A 16750-nucleotide genomic window follows, 5' to 3' on the forward strand; every position below is an offset into this window, starting at 1 on the left:
TTGGCTCTGAGATGGACTTTCATTGGACTCAGCCAAAGCCATGTCTCTGCTCTCCCAGCGCCTGGCCAAGGCAGCAGCTTGGTGGAGGGCAAGCTCAGATTCCATGCCGGCCGGATGAAAGCGACATGGCTACTAGCCCTTGGGTAAGAACGTGCAGTGATCAAGGCCTCAGCTGGCATAGCAGGCTGCAGCAGCACAAAGCTCCAAGTCCCATATGGGCTTCATCCAAAGACTGCTGAGGTCCTTTAAAGCTCACAAGCGCTTCATTATCTGATCCCTGGAGACCCTTGGTCAGCAGAACACGCTACTACAGCGAGGAAGCAGCTTTCATTCTGGCTTTATTAGTGGCTACAAATACAACTGCAGACTCCTGCCGCTAGAGGTTGGGTGTGAAAGCAGGGCTACATGTTTGGCTGGAAGGGGATCTGGGACCTTCTCTTTTCCACAAGACTTTCAGTGATATTGGCCAACTCCTCCCCTCCCCCACGCCACATCCTGATAGATAACAGAGCAGAGACTCTCCCATCACTGCCAGCTAAATTCCTCTAGGTAATTTATTGCTTTTAATGTGCTAGTTAATTACATAGTGAATTAAAAATGCATTTGTCAAGGTGCTTGCGCTGTCCTCCGGCTCCACAAGGAATCCTCTCCATCCAGCCCTACAGACGGAAGAAAAGGAAACACAGGTGAAAGGTCTGAAAACAGGGCTGCAGCATAGCGCTTGCACGGGGGGCTCAGTGGTGAATGGACGCAGCTCTTGGGTGGATATCCAGGAAACAGAGCAGTGCCTGTCACAGCCCCCATCTTAGACTCCAGGGACTGAACTGGGGACCACCAGAATTAAGGTGTGAGTTAGAAAGCTAGGCTCTCTAGCTAGGGGCTGTCACAGACTCATGTCCTCTGGGGATCGGGCACCAAGTTGAACATCTAACACACGCTAATCAGTGGGTTGCAACTGAACAGAGGTGCCAGGACGTAAGGGGCAACATTCAAAGCTGGCCAGAGCATGACTGGAGCTCTCGGATGTAGAATGAAGTGTGAATCTGGCTATGCTCTTGAGTACGCTAGCTCTGGTGTACCAAGGCTGAGAGAAGGCATGTGACTCTAGCCACTTTCCTGTGGACACAGATTCTGAATCACATGGGCTGGAGGAAGGATGCCAGCCCCAGGGATGCAATGGGAATCCAGGAAACCAGGGCCTAGGATGCTAGGGCTGGCACAATGCAACATGACCATTAAGAGAAGCCTTTACCTGAGGATTACTTGAATGTGTGACTCTCAGTTCCGCCCCGGCCAAATCCTGCAAGAGAACCAGAACGGGGTCATTACCACCTGAGGCTGGAGGCAGGGAGCAGGAACCAGTGCCACGGCGGGAAGAGCCCTTGGGCCAATGAGACAACTGCCTCTCCTGCTGACCCATATTTCCTCAACTGTCTGTAGCCGTCTGTCGTTCTTCTCTTACACCGATTGGCAGCTCTTTGGGGCAGGGGCTGCTGTGTTTGTGCAGCGGGGGCCTGGTTCACAACAGGGATCCAAGGCACTATGCCAATATGAATAAGAGCGAGTACAGTGAGAGACATGCCTTCCAGTGTCCTGGAACTGCCACAGAGCACAGAGACCAAACACAACACCCAAGCTGGGGGGAGGACGATGACCACAGCCTGAATATTCCCAGGGCCATGAGCCAAAAGCCTAGGAGACACCTCTGACAGCCCAAACCATGGCTTTAGATGGGACTTGGACAGAGCCGTCTGCAATACGACATTTCAAATGGAAACCACTCACACACTGGGGCCCAACTTCCCTCCAGATAGAGAGGGAAACACTAACTGGGGTACAGAGGAGCTGGAACGAGAGTCAGAGCCTCTAATAGCTCGGTCACGAGGTCAACGTGGCCTGTGGCCAGCAGTGACCCAGTGCACTAAGGGCTGAGAGCCGGGCAGCAGCCTGTGTGAAGTGGGGCATGGGGTCCTAGTCCCTCAGTGGCACAGGAGCCCAGGTCACAAATGTAGGAGCACTAGCTAGCTGGCCCAGTGTTGTCAGCCTCGGTGGAAAGGGCAAGCAAGGAGCGCATGGGCTGAACTCCCTGCTCAGCAGGAGCACGCTGACAGGAGGCAGGCCCCAGGGAAGCCAGCCCCGGAGCTGCTCCTGCCATGCCCATCCTCTGCAGACGCAGAGGATTTCAGTCTCATCTTTAGCAGCAGCAAATTCATGTTCAGATGGCAGGGACTGAACTAGGAGACCTCTTGAGGTCCCATCCAGTCCTACATGTCTATTTAAAACCTGTTCATAGTGTAAGGCCCCTCCCTACAGAATGCTGGAAGTGAACAGCCCCCCTGCTGGTAGCCTGAGCCCTGGCATGGTCTGTTAGAACTCCAGCCCTACAAGTGCTGATTAGACCCAGCCCACAGAGCATTACAGGGGGCCTACGTGCGGGGAACAGCGAGTGGCTTTTCCCCCCAGGGGATTGGTTCCAAAGAGCAGGAGAATCAAAAGGGGAAAGGAGCTCAGCCCTATAGCCATGGAGTTCCTGCCTCAACAGCCCGGACAGCACTCAGCCCCTGCATGGCTGTGAAAGGGACTGGGGTGTGAGTACACGTTACCCAGCCTTGTGGGGCTGTTCACAACAGCACCGCCAGAGCTCGCTCCTGCTCCCCCTTGGGGAGTCGCTGCTGAAAAGGAGGCTGGGGAATGACCTACCTGCCTGCCCCTTCCCCGCAGGCCTGCAGACCAGGAGAGGGAGCCATTTGAGGGCAGCCCAATGACTGGCACAAGGTGCGCGGGAGCAGTCCTGGCAGAGACACTGCCTCCCGTAGGCGCAGCTCCACCCCACCCCAAGGCAAGAGCAGCAGGAGGAATCAAGGGTGATGCATAAAGAGGCCAAGTGGCACAAAGGGTGTGGAGTCCTCCTGGAAAGCCAGCTCCAGGTGCCAAGCTTTGAAAACCAGGCCCAGGGGAAGGGCTAGGACAGGACAGGGTGAGCGTGAGGCTAGCAGCCCGGGAGGCACCTGCCTACCCCTGGTGGGGAACATGCCTTTGTTACGGGGTTACTGGGTGATGGCTTCCCTCTTATCAGGCGCCTGGAAGCAGTGAGCTGGGGAAGGGACTTGAGACCAGGGCACTAAGGGAAGGAAACCCCTGTTGCGTGTGGAAGGAACATGGTCACCGTGTGGGTTATCTTTCAATTTACCCTCCAAACCAGCTGTGCGGAGCAGTCTGCCCTTCTCTCTGCTGTCCGAGAGCTCAGGCTGCAGCCCAAGCCAGAATGTCTACACTGCAATTAAACAGCTAGTAGCCCAAATCAGCTGGCACAGGCCAGCCATGGGCGTCTGATTTTTGTGTAGATGTACCCTCAGGGCTCTCCTTCCCCGCCTTGCCCCCACAATCCTACCCAGGCTGCATACTCAGGAATTAAGGAATCTGAACTGGTGTCATCAGGGTTCCAGCTACTGATCTGCTAGCCCTGCCCTGGCAGCAGGACTGCAGCTCCTCTGAGCCCACTGAGGTGTCTTGGGGGGATACAAGTGGGTCCCATCCTCCAGAGACTGAGGATGCTGCTAAAAGAACCCTTTGCCTAGCGGCAGGAGGGGGCAGACTACAGTCACTCCTGACTCTAGTTCTCCCACTAAATGGCCTGGCGCAGCCTGGCATTTTACCCTTGTAGCTTCTAGAGATAAAGAGAGGGATTCCATGTTCCCAGCCAACCCACATGCTGACAAGCAACAGCTGCATAGCTCAGCCAGGGGTCTGGCTGCCTCATTGTCCAGCATAGCCCACTAGCTGCTGTTAAGGCTTAAGTCAATAACCTGCTGACTTGGAAAGGCATGTAGATTGTAGATGACACTTCACATTACACCCCAGCAGCCACAGAGTGGATGGCGGGACAGGAATTCAAGTGGAATTCCACAGCCTCTAGCATTGAAGCCACATCAACAATCGCATTCAGCAAATCACATTCCAAAGGAGTGCGTACTGACGTATTGACCCTGAAACCAAAGAGCTGTGGGGACTTTGGGTGGCGGCAGCAGAGAGGGGAGAATTCAGACCTGAAACTCAAAACTTTCTAAAGCTTGCTGAGTAGCAGTGTCTGGAGCCCTACAAGTTTTGAGATTCCTTCTCAGCATTCTCATCTCTTCGAAGCCTCTAAGATATTCTGGCAAATTGCATGGGCTTGTGGGTTTTCACACCCTTCAATCTGTGACTACATGGCTGGGATGGGCAGCGAGGCCGGCCTGTGAAAGTGTCCATACACCTTCACACTAGAGTGCCTCACTACAGTGAAATGTCCAAAGCACTTAAGTTGACTCGTGCCATGTCCAGATGAGCAGGCCCATTTGTGCCATCACTCACACTGGTACAATGCCCATCAGCTCCATGGAGAGTTACACCTGTGCAACAGAGGACAAACCTGTGACCGTAGAATCCGAACACGGGGAGGGTGAGATTTCTTCCAAACACTCAGGGCACGTCTACACTACAGCGACAGTTACAGCGCTGCAGTTGTGCTGCTGGAGCACTGTAGCGTAGATACCTCCCACAATGACAGGAGGGGGCTTTCTGTTGACGCAGGCAATCCACCTCTCTGACTGGCGGTAGGAGAATCCCTCTGTCGACCTAGCCACCTCTATATCATGGGTTAGGCTGACCTAACTACAGTGGTCAGGGCATGAAGCTAGCTCAACCTAAATTGTAGGTGTAGGCCAGGCCACAGCATTGACCTAACTCTGCTCCTGCTGAAGTAAAAAGCAAAACTCCCACTGACTTCTGAGCTGGGCCAGCGTTGAGACCTCGAGACCTTTTGAACATCCTACCCAGAGAGAAACCACAGTGCAGATCCAGAGGAGCACCTCTCCGGCCGATGTGACTGGAGACTGTGAGAGACAGAGCTTCTGCTCCAAAGGCCACAATTCAAGTTTGAGGCAGTGCCTATAAAGAGGTCAAGGGAAAGTTGCCCGGCCCCTGGAGAAAGGGGAAGAAGGCGTGAGTAGATGTCGAAGGGTGACTGCACACAGGAGGATGTGGGCTGACAGCCTTACGAGTGGAGATTGTGAAGGGGAGGACAGGTGTAAAGTGTAAGGGGTGTGCACATGGCTCTAGCGGTTTGCCCACAAGTTTAGGAACATATGGGGGAAGATAAGGGGCTAAGGGGGAGTGGCTGTGGGGAGTGCATGGGGGGCTTGTGAGCTGGGAGTTCAGGCAGGAGTGGCTATGGATGGACACAGGGGGTGTGTGTGCATGGATCTGTGTGCTGGAACATGCGATCATGCTTCTGGGCAAGAATCCCAGGAGACAGACACCATCAGTCCCAGTACCCAATATCCCACCCCTCCCTGCTGGAAGCCCCAAGCATGGAGAAACTTACCTTTGGGTCCAAACAAGGCAGAGTAGCACGGCTGGTTGCAATAGGGCTTCCCATCATGCTGCAGAGAGAGAAGAGACTCCTCAGTGCCACATTACTCAGGGGAGTCTGAGACAAGCAGGCACCAGGAACTGGGCACCAGGCACTAGGCCCACTCTTAATCCTGTGTGTATGGAGCTAGATTCACAACTCCTGGGCCCTGCTCTCTTGTCCCAGCTGTGTCAGTGACCTCCCCTACTGCCTGCCAGTCCTGTCCTGGGCCCTGCCATTGTTCTGCCAGTCACTCCGAGTGGAGTCCTGACCTCATTACAGCTTTGCTAAACTAAAGAAACAGCCACGTGCCGGGAGAGCCAAATCAGAGCCTCGTCTAAGGTTCACTCACATTCCTCCTCACCTGAGGCCTGCTCTGGATGTAGGTCTCTGGATAAGATTAGAGCACCCTGCGCCACCCAGCCCACAATCCTAGTGACACTCTGCCCTGTTACACACAATGGAGAGTTCCCTACAGGATTTCTCCAACTCAGCAAATCCCGACTGCAGGGGACCTGGACTGGCCCAGTGTCTCCGCCCTGTCAAGTTAGTTCAGTTACTATGGCACCCCGCTCACTGGGCTAGCTGTATATCTGAGCTCTGGCAGCCTGGTGCTGGCAAACCAGCCTGTCCGCACACACAGCAAGCCCACAGCTTGGAGCTGGCTAATGCAGAGTTCTTGCTACTTTGAGGCAGGGCTCCCAGGTAGTCCTATATTCCATGGAATCAACCAAAGAATTAACCCCTGCTGCAGAATCTCAGCTTCCCCTCTTTTAAAATTCAATTTCTGGCCCTCAAGTCTGAGAGCTGAGTAACTGATGCAGCAATGGCTGCTTGCATCTGCAAAGCACTTGAACCAATAGCTCCAAGAGCTGTGAACTCCCCGCTCATCTCAGGCAGGGCCCCATGCACCCTGTGATTCTACAGCAGTGGAGCTTGCCATTGGCCCCAGGATGCCACGGAATGCAGCCTTCTTGCCCTGGCATTAGCTGTTTTGCTGCAGCCAGACCCCCTCTGGCCAGCTGCAACCTGCCTCTTGCTCTCCATATTTCCCCACAAGGGGGAGATGATTTTACTGTGTACAGCACGTGCACTAGGAGTCCAGCTTGCAGCCAAGGAGCAGGGAGAAGCCAGAAACATCGGCTGGGCAGCTAGGTGGCCTGGAGATCCCCCAGCGGTCCAGGCCCAGGGCAATGAGCTGCTGAAGCTTGCTATAAGCTCCCTGCTTCCAGGGGTGAAGGAGGGTCTGAGCTGGACAGCACTGCAGTAACAGAGGCCAGGGGAATAGAGCCAGGCTGGCTGGAGATAGGGTGACCAGATGTCCTGATTTTATAGGGACAGTCCTGATATTTGGGGCTTTTTTATATATGGGCTCCTATTGCTCCCACCAACCCCTGTCCCAATTTTTCACATTTGCTATCTGGTCACTCTAGCTGGAGAGTAGAGTGAGAACCCCACCCTCAGAAATAGCCAGCAACAATTTGTACCTCAGTGAGCCTTACAAGTCTGAGCCTGTGCAGTGAGTGTGTGTGAGGGGGATGGGAATGAGGGTACTGCATGGTGCGGGGATAAAGTCATGTTGCTGCAGAATTTCGGAGCTGGGACTGTGAAATATGGGCCCTTTGGGCTGTGGAGTACCTGGGGATCCACTTTGCAAAGGCAGGGTACACTATGCTGCCGCCCACAGGAAGCAGCTGATTAAAGGTTCTAGACAAGTCTCTCCTACACGTTGGAAGATGCAGCTAAGAGTTACAGTGACACAGAACTGGTGGCCACCTCACCCCTTACCTCAGCATGGCCGCCTGAAGTCAGGGTCTTGTTGCATTTCTCACACTTCAAGCATGGTCGATGCCAGTCTTTCCCCAGGGAGGTAACCTTCTCAGCTGTCAGAGAGCGGAAACAAAATAGCACCATTCAGGAGGCTGTGATGGGGCATATCCACCCCACACCAAGCCAGCAAGGTTTGGAGAGCTGCTGTGGGCTCTCAGTCACCCCGCTATACCTGTACTCGCTGTCAGGTAATGGAGGGGCTGTTAATGAGGGAAGAGAACCGCTCAGGAGCTGGCTGGCCAGAGAGAACAGTCCTCTGTGCCCAGCCCAGCCCCTCTGCAGAGACTGCTGGAGCCCTCCGGAGGAAGGTAGGGCTGGCACAGGACAACTGAGTTCATCTTCATGGCACTGCTTCTTTGCTTTGCTACGTAAGGACTCTGGGGCTGCCTGTGCAGGCTGGGACAGGCCAGAGAGTTGTAAGGAGACTGACACAGAGAGAAGATGCCGCGGAGGAGGTGGGGAGCTGCCTCAATAAACTCTGTGGACTTTTGCACCCTACACGCTTCTGTCCTGTCATTTGTCCTGGACCCAAACAGTGTGGTCACTGTAAGAGTTCTATACATCGAAAAATGCCGTGTGTTCCCAATGATTAAATCCAAAAGCTACTGGGGCATTCCTCATTCCAGCTTTCAGTGGGGCTCACTCACTGTTTGACACTTGCTTGTCCTGGAGGGGGACTGCCAGTTTTCAAATTCAGACACCTATACTGCACTTGCAAAATAAATAAAAATCCATGCAGCTGGGGGGGGGGGGGAGAGCAGAAAAACAGGCAATAGCATGCGTAGTACTTGCTCTGCACACACAAAAGCATGGTTTGCACAAGCATTTTTCACACAGGCTTGGGTGTCTGATTTCTAGACAAATTATTGCCAGTCGGAAGATTTGAGCTCTGAAGCGCCTGCTGCATCATTACCTCCCCATTCCTTTCTGGAAGGGCCTATGTGTCTCCATTTGACATGGATTCATTACGGTTCATGTTAAACCTTGTTCAGATGGGGAGACTTGCAGAAGGAAAATGGCAACAGAGTCAAATTTAGGGAGCACCAGAGTACAGCCAGCCCTAACCCAGCATGGACTGCCCTCCTCTAGTCATAGAATATCAGGGTTGGAAGGGACCTCAGGAGGTCATCTAGTCCAACCCCCTGCTCAAAGCAGGGCCAATCCCCAATTTCCCCCCCCCCCCGATCCCTAAATGGCCCCCTCAAGGATTGAACTCACAACCCTGGGTTTAGCAGGCCAAAGCTCAAACCACTAAGCTATCCCTCCCTGAAATTGTGTAGAAATTCTTCTGCACAAGTTGGCATCTGACCTTGAAAACCACCCGTGACCTCAACTGACACTAGTTACAATAATCCCTTAAATTCCAAGGTAACGACAAACTTAAGATAGGCCCAGAGGCAGCTACAACAGGAACAATGAGGTTACTCCCCTAGTCCAGAACAGGTTTACATTAAGAAGAACGAACACAGGATGGAATTTAACTACAGCACAAAGGATGTAATTTACTAAAGAGGCTAGTGTGTTCTTTCTATTAGCAGCTGCACTCCCGGATGTGTATTAAGTGATAACGCTGAGCTTTCCACAGGAACCCTTTCAGTGCCAAGACCTTCGAGTGGATTTTCCATGCCTGAAAAAGGCAGGGGTCCGAGATCGGGGACAAAAAGTTTTGGGGACAACCAATACCTCTCCATTCTATGCTCTGCTGCTTCAGCACAGTGCTGGGTGAGGAGTGTTGGTCTGCCAGGGCTTTGGCATTACACCACCTTTCCTGGGTAGGTAGGGAGCCCGTGACTTAGGAGTAACCATTAACTCCAGGAGAGAAGTGATCACTAGAGAGGGGATCTCAAAATGTTCCTATCAGGCAGGCCCCACATCACAGACACCAACATCATGGCGAGAAATGGCACCTTTGTTTGTAGCTCCAACAAAGCGGGCTAGGGACTATCTGGGGAAGGGGGCATGAGCCCAAATCCTCTTTATGAAAAAGCCTTATAGAATTCAACGGGGAGGAAACTGACAGGGTTACACTGAAATTAAACACGGTTCTTTAGACGTTGTTCTAAAAGGCTTCAGAACCTGACAAATTTCAGTAAGACTTTTTACAGCAACTCCTTGGATCTCTCTTAGATCGTAACGGAGACTGCTTATACAAGATCAATGTTACTGCTGTGATCTCAGACATAGGAGCTTTCAACTGATTTTGGACTCTCCTTGGCCTTTGCATTAAACTCTGTCTTGTACAGCTGAGGTCATATGACTAACTTCATAAAAATAACAAGGAGTCCTTGTGGCACCTAAGAGACTAACACATTTATTTGGGCATAAGCTTTCGTGGGCTCAAACCCACTTCGGATGCGTGCAGTGGAAAATGCAGTAGGAATATACACAAAACATGAAAAAAATGGGTGTTGTATAACTCTCATTATAGTGGGTATGGCAACATCCTATACAGCCAACAGGGAAAGATTAAGAATGACCTCTCAAAACTGGAGACTCTCGTAAAAAACCAACTTTCCACACAAACTTCCTCGTGGCTGGACTTTGTAGAGAAGCAAAGTGTGTGTTTCTGTAAAGGAAAAAGGACACTAAACTCTTGTTATAGTGGGTATGGCAACACCCATCTTTTCATGTTCTCTGTATTTTCCACTGCATGCATCCGATGAAGTGGGTTTGAGCCCAAGAAAGCTCATGCCCAAATAAATGTGTTAGTCTCTAAGGTGCCACAAGGATTCCTCGTTGTTTTTGCTGATGCAGACTAACACGGCTACCGCTCTGAAACCTGTCTTCATAAAAATAGCACTTCCTTGCTCAGACTCATTCTCTAAGTGCACTTACAAAGCCACATCTTTTACTCCTGTTAGCCCTGCAGGGCTAGACCAGCTGTGCAAGTGACAGCTGGATTCTTTTCTGAGTTGATCAACTGAATTAATAACGATAGATTGAGAGTATATAGTGTTTATGCCCAGAGATGTGCAAACCAGAACAAAACCAGCCTGACTTTAGACCCGGGGGTTTTAGGTGCCGACAGTTCTATTAAAACCTTTTTTTTTTTTTAAACTAGTAAGCTTAGCAAATGTTACCTGGAGTAAATGAGCTGCCATAGACGTGAAACTTCACAATGCCAATTTTAGTCACCATTCTGAGAACTGTACTTTAAGGGGAGGTTTACGCCTTGTTTACACTGAGGAAACTTACAAAAAATTCCCATTGGTCCTACCACCATTTTATTGGAATGGGTATTAGCACCAATGGTGTAGACAAGGCTCTTGCCACCAGGACTGATTTTTACTTCCTTTTGGTTGAATCTGTTGAAAGTAAGGTTTCAGAGTAGCAGCCGTGTTAGTCTGTATTCGCAAAAAGAAAAGGAGTACTTGTGGCACCTTAGAGACTAACCAATTTATTTGCCATAAGCTTTCATGAGCTACAGCTCACTTCATCAGATGTAAGTAACTAAAATGGTGGTAAAAATGCGTTCAGCCATCAGAATCTTGTCTATACCTGGCCTCCAGCCAGTGCTAACCCCAGGTCAGGATTCTTTAGTAAATTTCTCTAGTGTAGGCACTACCTTAAATGACAGGCAAATATGAATGGATGGGGAAACAGTTAAGTCTCCATCAGAAAGAGCTGGAACGTACAAACTCTGGAATTCTTGCGTTCTGAGCCATTCCCTGTTTTGTTTTTTTTTCCTGGCACAGTAGACAGAAAAGTATGACACACCCCACAAGCAAACCAGAAATATAAGACAGAGAAAGAAAAAAAAAAATCAATGTGTTCCCAGGCCATGGCTTACAGATTTGATAAAATTTTAAAAAAATAAAGTACTTATAGGGCCAGCACCCACTTCTAACTCTCAGCAAAACACACCAGAATTTTTATGCCAGGGACATGGGGAAACCAAGAGATTGGGGAACTGCTGTACGTGGTTTTAGTAGCTGGAGTTAAACAATTTCAGCAAAGGTTATTTCTAGGACTAGCTACCCAAAGCTCTTGAAATACACCCATAGCAGGAAGGGGGATCATGTCACCCAATTAAGTACTCTCAGTCAGTACAGAAATCTGCGTCTTTTGGGGAATTCCTTCCAAATCAGGGTGTGGTCATCCATCTGCTGCTTACCAAGGGCTGAATCCAACACCCAGGGGAGTCAGTAGAAGTCAGGTCAGGCCCAAAGTCTGTTCAAGGCATGTAGTGATAGTTTTAAGAAAAACAAGCCTTACAGATGCATGTCTCCTCTGCACTGTAACCTTATTACAATAAGATATTCACAATTACATGGTGCCCTCTGTTATGCCCAGGTACTCATGACTGTGATTGAAGGCAGAATTTGCTGTTCAGAATCTAGCTAATTTCCAATGTAAAGTTTTTAGGAACCACTTTAATTGATCCTGTTGTTGGACTCTGGACTGGAGCATCCAGAGTCTCTTCGTGGCTCACTCCCTGCCCATCCAATGTGTCCACCTTAAGCAAACAGCTATGATGAAGCTAAGAACAGCACTGTTGGAACAAAGGACCAAAATATTAGCTTGGAGGGAAGGCTTACAGCCATGTTACACAGCGCCTCTGAACCACGCCTCTAGTGATTTGCCTCAGTGCCCATCAAATGGCTTAGAGACAGTCAAAGCACTGAGGCTCCATGTTAACCTATTCTGTTCAGTGGGGCAGACAGCCTGAGAGAAAAGGGCCTTGGTAACAAGACGTCTCAGCACAGAAGAAAACAAAGAGGGAGTAAGTTGCAGTGGGGGAGGTCTAGGTTGGACATTAGGAAACACTATTTCACTCAGAGGGTGGTGAAGCACCAGAATGGGTTACCTAGGGAGGTGGTGGAATCTCCACCCTTATTGGTTTTTAAGGCTCGGCTTGACAAAGCCCTGGCTAGAATGATTTAGTTGATGTTGGTCCAGCTCTGAGAAGAGGGTTGGACTAGATGACCTCCTGAGGTCTCTTCCAACCCTAATCTTCTATGATTATAAGTTGCAGAAGGATCTCCCAGAGCAGCTTTTCAGAGGTGTCCATTTGCACACACAACTTAGTGTTGCAAGTTCTCATATGTACGTTTGGTGACATCTGAAAGACCTGGCCTCTGATTCATGGTCACCCTTCATGACTAGCAAGTGGTGTAAACCATCACCGTTCATCCTTAGGAGTGGAGCAAATAATTGAGGTTTTTGGTCTGGTGGCCAAATTGAAAAATTCGCTTTGTTTCTAACAAATGGATTTCCTTTTTGGTTTTCTCACCAAAACAAAAAAACACCAAAATTGTGTTTGGGTCAAATGAACTGTTTTGAAGATGATGATTCAAAACAAAATATCCAAATTTGCAAAAATAAACCATACTGACAATTCCAAAATTTGTTTTCAAGGTTTTTTCAGCTGAAACTATTTGCTGAATTTGACCTGAAGTCACGAACAGATTCAGTGCCCTGAAAAATGCATTTTTCAGCAAATTTCCTGTCAGCTCCTCCCCCTTCCTTCCTGTTTCCTGTCCTTTCAGACTCCCAACAGCCAATTCTAATAATTACATGCAACATCTAAACACCACACCTTGAACTGGTGTAAATGACCACACAAGGCACAGGGACTGATGAACTGAGCCCCTGATATAAAAGATCTGAAAACAGAGTATTCGTTGTTTGACATGTTTGCCTCTGGAACCAAATGGTCACTGACAGTACAACCTACTGCCAGAAGAATCCTCTTTAGATGTTAGACAGAAGATACACAATAGACACAGATTAGATGGAAACATCTCAGAATCAAAAACAGATTTAGTGTTTAATACTAAAATATAGCCCATCCCTCAGCCCTCCCTTTTAGAGGTCAGCATATCTGACCACTCAGACCCACACAAACAACTTTTTATTTTCTATGCTATCTTCTTCCCACTGTTTTCTCCAGATCTTCTTCTTCTTTCACCCCCAAATTACAATCTTGTGTCCTAGACACAACTTCCCAACTGTTACACGTTTATATTTGCTATTGTATGGATGGCTGGTCTTGCAAAACGTATGGCAAGAACACTATTTTAGATTTCTCTACCAAACCTCAACAACACACAGCCCTCACCAAATAATAATGTACCTGTCCAACTGTTCAGCTAAAATGCGCAGCTGAACAGAGAAACGGCAGGACCTCTTGCATATAGAAATTTATACGGTTTCACTCATTTTATAGAAGACAGTGTGGTCTCGGATTCTGAAGATTTTTTTTCCCCACTGTGTAGAAGGGAACGGGAGACTTTCTCGATGATGGGCAGCTATATAAGAACATATGTATTTTCACTGGCTTTGGATATTATCTCTCAACAGAGATCAGAAATTGTATCAGTCTGTGGACTCAGAATCCAATGGAAGAGTATAAAAGCACTACAATGAAACAGTTTTAAAACTACAATGGAAACTCCCCCCATCTTAACCGTGACTTATGTGCTTTGTTATTTCTCACTAATTAACCAGGAAATCTTTGGTTTTCTAGGACTATCGTTTATACCAGTGGTTCTCAACCTGCATCTGTCTTGCAGCCCAATCAGCAAACAGCGGTGGCCCATGTAACATCCTCAGGGCCATACAGGTAGCAAACATATTGAGTGGGTGTGGCCCATATAACACATAGTGGGCTGCATAAGCAGCCCACACTGGTAAATAGGTTGAGAACCACTGGTTTATACAAATGGGTTGCCAGTTCCTCTAGCCATTAGTAGAGATCTGAAAGCCTAAGGGGCATGGGCTATTGGGGGGGTGTGAGGAGAGGGGAATTAATTACAAAGAACTTTTTATTAATGATGATTTGTAAAGAGAACTTGGTAGGTTTTGAGAGCGATTCCTTCCTCGCTTGTAAAGCATACAGCTGTTTGCAATAGTTCGCTGCTGTTCAAGTCTCCTTACTCGTAGCTGGGAGGCATGCAAGAGATCCATAAATCAGAGCATCTTCCTAAGGCTGCAGGGAGGCCCAGGGAGAGGAACCCTGCTCGGACTCCTCCTCCCACCATGGCTCTGCACAGCTTCCAAGCCAGTCAGCCTTCCCCAGCCCTGCCCGTTCAGAGCCCCTGAACAAGGGGAGAGGGGGCAATGCTTGCACTTGATGTTAGCAGGAATCTGTGCAGCCCACACAGACCAGCTCAACACACGAGGACCAGCACTAATGCCGGTCTGCCAGAACCCTGCAAACCCAGCTCCTTCCAGGCTGCATGGAACCCTTGAGCCGTGCAGGCAGACGGGGGGGTGGGGGGGGGGGGATTTGAGCCCTTCTCACAGAAAGCGGGGGTCCTCAGATCAGACGGCTTGTTCCGGAACACTGATCTCCTCCCACACAGCTGTGCAGGGGGAGGCAATGACAGCAGCCAGCAGCACTGGGCATGAACCAAACACCAGCTGCAGCAGTGTGTAGCCAGCACAGCCTGGGTCCCAACCCGGGGCAATGGCCTCCCCTGCCCCACCCATCTATGCTGCTGCCAGGGTGCTGGGCTGTGCCTCAGCAGGGAGCCAGGTACCAGGGAGCCCGCAGAGACAATGGGGGTGCAGGAGGCAGGGCACCCCTATTGAGAAGCTGCGTTCAGGGTCAGGCAGCTGGGCTGTATCCCTGCAGGGGGATAGGAAGGTGGGTGTAGGAGCAGAGGGGTGGGCAAAGTCTCTGGCCACCCCTGCAGAGCTCTTGTGCCAGGGAGCCCATATAAAGAGGGGGTGCAGCTGGCAAGGCACCCCATGGGCACAGGCAGCCACAGAGTCCCTTGCACCCCCAACAGGGAGCTGGGTGCCAGGCATGCTGTGGGGAAAGGCGGGGCAGGGAGGGTGCCTGGCAGCCCCAGCAGGGAGCTGTGTGCAGGAGCAGGGCACCCCGTGGGGAAAGGCGGGGCAGGGAGGGTGCCTGGCAGCCCCAGCAGGGAGCTGTGTGCCAGGAGCAGGCACCGCATGGGGAAAGGCGGGGCAGGAGTAGGCAGGGTGCTTGGCAGCCGCAGCAGGGAGCTGGGTGCCAGGAGCAGGGCGCCCCGTGGGGATGGCGGGGGCATGGGCAGGCGAGGCGCAGCACCCTTACCGAAGTAGACCTCCTTCTGGCAACGCGGGCACTTGGGCATGGTGGCAGCTCCGCGAGGACCAGGCTCTCCGCTGACTGCTGCTGCTCGAACGGCTCTGCGGCCAAACGCGGCCCGCGCCGGCAGGGTCACCCCGAGGCCCCGCCCCCCAGCTGTGAAGCCCCGCCCCCGAGCTGGGGTGGCGGCGCGGGGGGGAACCCTGGCACAAGGGCAAGGGAGGGGAGACAGGCGGGACGGAACTGCCCTACCGGGGCGGAGGGCTGGGGGACGAGACGGGAGGCAGAAGGGCTGGGCTCGGGGTTGGAGTGGAGTGGAGGCGCTGGTGGACAGAGGGGGCTGGGGGGCAGCCAGGTGCATCTCCTCTCCTGGCCCCAGTGTCCTGTTGATTTTTGCCCCACGCTCTTTCCTAAACTCAGGGGCTCCCCACATTCCTGCCCCCAGCCACCTGCTCCATGAGTCCTTCAGGACATTTGGCCCTTGGGAGCCAAGAAGCAGCACACTTGGTGTCAGGCCCCCAAACTGGCCCAGATTCGTTGCCAGGAGCTCCAGAGCTGCGCTGGCGGAGCAGAGACGAGGGCATCGCGGCCACAGTGGGAGCTAATCACCCACTGCCAGGGCTGGATTACCCAATAGACAGACTAAGCATGTGCTTAGGGCACCAGCAAAGCAGGGGGCAGCCCCCCCAAAAAAAGATTTTTTTAAAAAAGATCTGATATTTGATATTTCAAAAAACCATCAAAGTAGTTGTCATGGGAAAAATCAGAGCTTTGCTAGACTTCCTAACACTCCACTACACACTCTTCCCCCATTTTTCTGTTCTCTTTTTATCACTTATCCCCACCTAAACCAGGGGGGCGTCCTACTAACATAGATCGAAATAATGTGAGGAAATCAGATCCTGTCACGTATTGCAATAAATTTATGTTTTATTATTGATATATTCTTCTGAGTTATACGTACTTGATTCATTGTGTGTCTACACACAAAAATAGTGTACATTGTGTAATTATTTTTTTTTAAGCTCAGATAACTGAGATAAGGGGCAGGATGAAACATAACCAACTGAGTGGAGCACAGAAACAAACTGGCAGAAGAAAAGAAAAAACTAGTGAAATTTTCCAAAATCTCCAAAGCTGACATTTTTCAAAGCAAATCCAACAGAAGCAACATCTTCTTTCAGTAGCACAGACACCGTTCCAAAACCTGTAGCTGTTTCAGAGACTGACCCTTCTTCTATTGGTGAAACAAACACCATTCCAAAACCTGTGGATGTGTCCGAGACTGTAACTGATCATCCTACTCCTGGTGGTAAAACAGACATTGTTCTAGATGCACCCAATGCACCGCTACAGACTAGGGACCGAATGGCTAGGCAGCAGTTCTGCGGAAAAGGACCTAGGGGTGACAGTGCACGAGAAGCTGGATATGAGTCAGCAGTGTGCCCTTGTTGCCAAGAAGGCCAATGGCATTTTGGGATGTACAAGTAGGGGCATAGCGAGCAGATCGA

General features: G+C 50.6%; 1 protein-coding gene across 1 annotated transcript; it reads right to left on the reverse strand.

Moving 5' to 3' along the window:
- Positions 1–529: 529 nt before the first annotated feature.
- On the reverse strand, positions 530–15382 carry CRIP1 (cysteine rich protein 1). The gene is made up of 5 exons (XM_073356247.1): positions 15246–15382; positions 7178–7272; positions 5363–5420; positions 1253–1300; positions 530–659 (listed from the first exon to the last, which is right to left on the reverse strand). The coding sequence occupies exons 1-4, from the start codon at positions 15283–15285 to the stop codon at positions 1260–1262; spliced, it is 234 nt and encodes a 77-aa protein (XP_073212348.1). The 5' UTR covers positions 15286–15382; the 3' UTR covers positions 530–659; positions 1253–1259.
- Positions 15383–16750: the final 1368 nt, after the last annotated feature.

Source organism: Lepidochelys kempii, chromosome 8 (genome assembly GCF_965140265.1).
Source record: "Lepidochelys kempii isolate rLepKem1 chromosome 8, rLepKem1.hap2, whole genome shotgun sequence".
NCBI lineage: Eukaryota > Metazoa > Chordata > Testudines > Cheloniidae > Lepidochelys > Lepidochelys kempii.